This window comes from Thermobia domestica, chromosome 18 (genome assembly GCF_964235325.1).
Source record: "Thermobia domestica chromosome 18, izTheDome1.hap1.1, whole genome shotgun sequence".
NCBI lineage: Eukaryota > Metazoa > Arthropoda > Insecta > Zygentoma > Lepismatidae > Thermobia > Thermobia domestica.
In genome coordinates this window covers 160,577,753-160,583,985 of record NC_137471.1, presented here as the reverse complement: position 1 = coordinate 160,583,985, position 6,233 = coordinate 160,577,753, and the positions used below count along the sequence as shown (strand labels likewise).

Below are 6,233 nucleotides of genomic sequence, written 5' to 3'. Positions count from 1 at the left end.
GTTACTTACCTTTTTCTTAAGAAATAAATGCTCATGGCTATAGAGCATGTCACTTCCAAATTTAAGACAACAGTTTTTCTCTTTGTTTATATATTTCCGTACAACATCTTGGTCACAGAAACTAATTTATATTTGGCAGACAATTTACACCCTAGATTTAAGCCAATAAATGCAATATTTTACTCCACTTTCTTGTTCCTTGATTCAACTGTCCCCCTGTTATGTTACCAATTCTGTGATTCCCTCTACAATCGTGCTGTGCTACTCCAAAAATTCCCTCGAAAACATTATTGCCAGTATACACTAAACCGAACATAATTTTGTTTTTTGTTTATAATTTTATTATTTTATTAAATTTTTTGGAAATATCTCCTTAGATGGATTGCTTTCTATTATCTCCACATACTAATACCTGAATTTTACCCATAAACATAAGGGAAATGAAATAATTGAGAAAAATCGTGAGTTACAGTATACGCGCAATTTTTTTTGCGCATGGGAGTACATATATATGTGTCACCGTCAGGAATAATTCACGCTTTTTGTGCGAATTCGACTACGGTCTCCTCTGTACCATTACCTGAAGTTGTTTCGTCCCTTGAAACATAGCTACTTCTTCAGTAGGTAAGCATTCCCGATAATTTTGACCTCATTGGTTACTGGGTCAGCTAGTGTGTACATGTTCTTCCCTGAAAATGCTACGATCTTCCAGGGACCAGAAAATAAGAGAAGAAGTTTCTTAGAAACACCTGCTAGAGCATCCGACTTTGGAAACACCCTAGATAAAACAAGATCACCCACATTGTACACTATAGTACGATGTGTCTTGTCAAAATTTCTCTTTCGTGCAGCAGCATTTTTCTTGTGATTTTTCCTTGCAATTTCCACATAAAACTGCACGTCATGGCGTTGTTCCACTTCGGGAATCTCAAAAATTCTTGCTATGTCACGTGACATAGAGAGGCCAAAATGGCAGTCATACGCAGAAACGTCAGTAGTCAGGTGTTTCGCTGAGTTTAAGCGCTTCTCAATCTTCTCCAGGTATTTGGGCCACAATTTCTGGTTATCATGGCACAATTTACGCAGCAACCGTGCGGTTGCCTTCACTGCCACTTCTGCCATTTCTCCCTGAGGATAGTATGGCGTGGACATAATGTGCTTGATCCCTAGATCTGATAACTCTCTCTTCCAGCGTTCAGACTGGAAAGGTGCCCCTATGTCTGTTAAGACTAGTTCCACACTAGGACTTAGTTTCAAGTACTCCTTTAGCTTCCGTACTGCAGTGGTACTGTTCGCTCTTCTGCATGCATATAACCCCACTAACTTGGAGAATGCATCGTAAAACAAGAAAATATAAGGACTCCCCCAATTCCTTTTGTGATTGGCCCAAGCCAATCTACGCAGACCAAGTAACTTGGTTTCTTCACAACAACAGGATTCAGTGGTCCCAGACGATAACATTGGTGTGGGGTATTCTTCCGACATAAATCGCAAGAAGGACAGTATTTTCTCACACTTGCTCTCATCTTCGGCTATACGAAAAACTTTGTCAGAAGTGGTAGTACCTTCTTGGCCGACATGTGCCCCCGATCCGAATGGTAATAATCGAGCAATGGAGCTACTAACACTTCTGGTATGCAGATTCGAACTCCTTCCTGGTCACGTTTACATAAACGCCCGTTCAATACTTCAAAACGATGACAAGCACAGTTCACACGTGGCGAGTTTGTCTTCTCTACTTCCTTCTTGATTTTTCCATAAAATGGATCAGAGGACTGCATCTCTGGCAATGTGGCAATCATCTTCCTCAACTCACATGGGATCTCTGTGAGAATGGACATCAGTGATTCTTGAAGAATGGGTTTCCGTGGAGCACTGAGGTCTTCCTGAGTGTGAGGAGGGCATCTTGGGTGGTAATCACTCAAGGTTTCACTCGAGTTAACAAATTCGAATTCAAAATTGAAATTCGGGAGCAGCATAGCCCAGCGGCTAATGCGCTGATTAGTAAGCATACAATACAAAATAAACTTCAGTGCAAGGTGATCACTTCTAATTTTACAAGATAATGTTTAAATTTCACTACCACACCTATGAGTCCCGCGAACTCCTTTTCAGTGATTGAGTAATTCCTTTGTGCAGCATTGAACACACGTGATGAAAAACCAATCACACGAATCTCATCATTGTCATCACGTTGGTACAATAAAGAGGAGCACGCGAAGTCGCAAGCGTCACATTCAACTATCAATTGTTTATCAGGCAGGATACTCTTCAATACAATTTCCTCTTGGAATATTTGTTTAATCCTGTCTATTGCAGACTGATGAACTGGTTCCCACTTAAATTTTACATTTTTCTTCAGCAGACTGAACAACGGATATAAGACTTCCGAGTACTTTCTGCCGAAGCATCGGTAATACTGGCAGTAACCTATGAACGATCTCAGCTCTTTTACGTTCCATGGTGTTCTAAAATCCAACACCGACTTCACTTTCTCCGGATCTTTACCGATACCGTGTTGAGAAAGCTGGAAACCAAGTATGTTCAATTTCTTCCGCGCGAAGTTCCCCTTTTTCAGCCTAAGAGTTAGGCCACCTGCAGCAAGTAAACCTAACATTCTATCTAGGTGTTCTAGGTGTTCTGTGAAGCTTGTGTCGGCCAAAACTAGGTCATCGACACATTGGCCACATTACTCTCTTGCTTCAGAACCAATAATCATATCTAACGCACGTACACATGAGGCTAGACTTTGTTTTGTTCCAAACGGTAATTTCTGAAAAGCATACGAAATTCCTTCGTGCAAGAAACCGAGATATTTTTGGTCACTTTCCTTTACTTTTATTTGTAAGAACATAACAGTGGCTTCCATACAGCTAAACCATGATTTATCACAAATATCCTGAAGAACAGACAAGGGAGGCATGGGCCGGTCGGATAAATCACCAGTAACTTTCGCCAAAGCTCGACCATCTAAACATACGCGTATACGTCCATCACTTTTCGCAGTAACAACAGTGGATTAATGTAAGCTGTTGGTTGTTTACGAATAATACCCCACGCTAACCATCTCAAAATTACGTTACATACCTGGTTTTTATATCTCTTAGAGTAAGGATAGAGTTTTGTGTTTATGGGACGTTCGTCCGTTACTCCAATCTCATGCTCGTAGTTAACTATGCAACCAGGCTTGACATCAAATAACGCCTGATGCTTAACTAGCACAGCTTTCAAACTTTCTTTCTGTCTGTCCGAGAGATCTGAGTAGTTCGAAATGAATTCTTCAATATCAGTATGGGAGGCGCGAGTCTTTACTTTCAACCACTCTTCCGGTGGGAAAATATAATCTGCCAATTCTAGGGTGCTTGGGAATCTACCATCGTCCAAGCGTGGTGCACGAGATGCCTTTTCTCTTGAGGTCTTACACTCTTCAGGTGCAATTACCGTATTGGCCTTCCGTCTACCATCTGACGGGAAAAACCATCATCAAAATTATCTAATTCATCCATTAATGAAAACGGTCTGCTGCACTCACCATTCCACTCAATACAACGAACTACTAAGTCTTCGGTTGCACAATCTACTTATCTAAAAGATATTTCTACATCATTGGGATGGTTAAGATGTAGAATGCCTGTGTTATAGTTTAACACGGCACGAGATTCTGTGAAAAAGTTCGAACCAAGGATCAATGACCTATTCAAACCAGAAATGATGATCCTTAACGTATGAAATTCCTTCCCTTGTAGTTCTATCACAAGTAGAGTCTGTCCTACTAACGTTGCAGCTTTATTTCCAAATGCTGACGTAACTCTAATATTCTTCGCACTTAAACATACAGGTGGGGGGTTACTATTCGACACAGTGTTCCAAAATTCTTTCGAAATTGCGCTAAAAGTCGCTCCTGTATCAAGGAAGCAATCAACATCGTGACCAAATAATTTTATATTTATCTCTGGAAGAGAAATGACATTGTTGCTAGGCAACGGTTCACTACAAGAATCAAAAAGGTTCTTAAAAATTCAATTTGCCTCTTCAAAAATCTCCCTGTCTATGTCAATATGTTCTCCATTTCTACTTAACAATGAAATTTTATTTTCAACATTAACCTCATTAAAATGTGACGTGCTAATTATTTTTCTACGAAAATCACAATTATCTTCTTCTTCTTCTATAGTGCTAATTTCCTTTACTGCAGTTTCGCGCTCATCTGAATTAGATTCATCTTCTACTAAGGTTACGCTATTATGCACATATTTGGAAAAATTATTAGTCAACTCAAATGAACCAGTAATATCCGTGTCCAGTCTACCGTTGTCGCAAGTATGTGCAGACAATTCTCATTCTCTCCCTGAGAAGGATGAGCGATTAGTCATGTCTGCACGTGTGTTACTGTTTTGGTTGGGTGGAGGACGCTCCCTGTCATAACTCTCCAACACTTGTATTGATTCCTCCCCTCTGAAAGTGTTTCGCTGAGGCGCGGGATTCCTTGCGTTGCCTCTCCTACCTCTGGTTCCACGGGTGGTGTGGTGGCTGGAATTGTTGTTGTTGCCACGTGACCAACCAGATGATCCGCTCCCATTACCATGGTTACGGGGCGGAGTGCTCTGGTTGTTTTTGTGTCGTCTCTGGTAGGGCTGTTGACTCTCGCGATTTCGCTTAGTCTGCGGGAGAGAGTGTCTCTTACGACTTTGGCCGGGGGAGTTCCTTCCTTCGTTTTCCATGCTTATTTCAAGCATTTAACTCCCTTCCTGGGGTTCTGTTGAAAGAACTGCTCCCTATTGTTCATAGAGGTTTGCAGTTCCTGCACCAGATTTAGCAATTCCGAAATAGTTTTCGGGCGGGACGACACAATGGCACGAAACAACCAATTTGGGAAGTGCCTGGGAAGAACTTTCAGCAACGTACTGTCAGACACCGTAGGCTCTAGGATGCTGTTCTTGTGCAACAAGTCCAGCAGATACTCAGCTGGAGACTTATGCACTCGACTGTCATAGTGTGACGTCAATATAGTGGCCCTGAGATTAGCTAATCTTTCTTCACTTAAATAGCAGCTACGGAACAGTGATATGAAGTCCTCATACGAATTGATTTTACATAGGTTCACTTGAAACCACTGTTGCGATGTATTTTGGAGAGCGCTAGAAACCAAGCTTAGCCGCATTTCACTCGTACCCCAGTTACCTCAAAGTACCGGTCAAGGTCCTGCAGGAAGTTAAACGTCTCGGTCTCGCTCTCGGTGCCAACAAAGCTCGGAAGGGTGACATCTCTATGCAGCAAGCCGAGTGCTATTGCCAGGTTCTGTCTCGTCTTGTGTGGGCACACACGAGTCGTCGATGGAATTGGGTCTGTCTCGCCGGATGCTGCCAGGTTCTCAGGTTGAGAACCGGACAAGTCGCGCCTAGAGGAGATGTTCTGTGATGGAGATCTTGCTCGTGTGGAAGAGGCGGAGATGTTCGCTAATTGTCTTTCGATTACTTCATTGGTCTCTCTCTGTACGGTACTCTTCCACTCCTCCATCTTTTGCTCTAATTTTTCACAAACATCTTGCACGGTGTCCTGCATCTGACGGATGCTACCATTACACTCAGAACGTATCTCCTCCAGATACGTTTCTTGTTCGATCTCCCCCCCTAAGTCTGGCTATTTGAGAGGCGAAGTTCACCTCTACTCTCCTGACCGGATTAGTTAAGCTTATAGTGGTCTGTTCAACACGAGACGTGACTTGTTGAAGACCCTCTGTCAACTCGCTGTAGTTCTCTTCGAGTTGTCTGGAAACACTGCTAGCGCTCTCTTGAACTTCCTCTAATTTTTGCACTGTCTCCGAGACACACGAGAATTTAACTCCTCTCTAGTGCCTTCAATCTCTCGCCTGAGTTCTAAGGTGGTATTCTCCAACCGCTCTGAGAGTTGACGCTCACTGTTCTCAAGCCTACTGTTTACTTGATCTAGCCTTTGTTCTAATCTATGGCCTGTTCGAGACGTTGGTTGTTTTCTCTCGATTCCTTTCTCACCTGCTCCAGGCCATGTTCCAAACCTTGTTCTAACCTAATACTGCTTTGTTTCGACTTATTTCGCACCTGTTCTAAGCTACTCTCTAAGTTTCTGGCACTTTCTTCTAATTTCTTCTGACCTTGCAAAATTTCTCCTAAAATGGCTGCTGGTTTATCCCACTAATACTGCTAATCTCATTACTGATCGTATCAGAACTACTAGGAAGGACAGTCGGCTCTATC

At 42.3% G+C, this 6,233-nt stretch overlaps 1 protein-coding gene across 1 annotated transcript; it reads right to left on the bottom strand.

The window, feature by feature from the left end:
- Nucleotides 1-609: 609 nt before the first annotated feature.
- LOC145675341 (uncharacterized) lies at nucleotides 610-1,485 on the bottom strand. Its single transcript, XM_081745740.1, has one exon. The coding sequence runs from the start codon at nucleotides 1,483-1,485 to the stop codon at nucleotides 610-612; it is 876 nt and encodes a 291-aa protein (XP_081601866.1).
- Between the last annotated feature and the right edge of the window lie 4,748 nt (nucleotides 1,486-6,233).

What these genes read in the sequence shown, in the direction of transcription:
- LOC145675341 (XM_081745740.1), bottom strand. Translation starts at nt 1,485, where the DNA reads ATGTCGGAAGAATACCCCACACCAATGTTATCGTCTGGGACCACTGAA.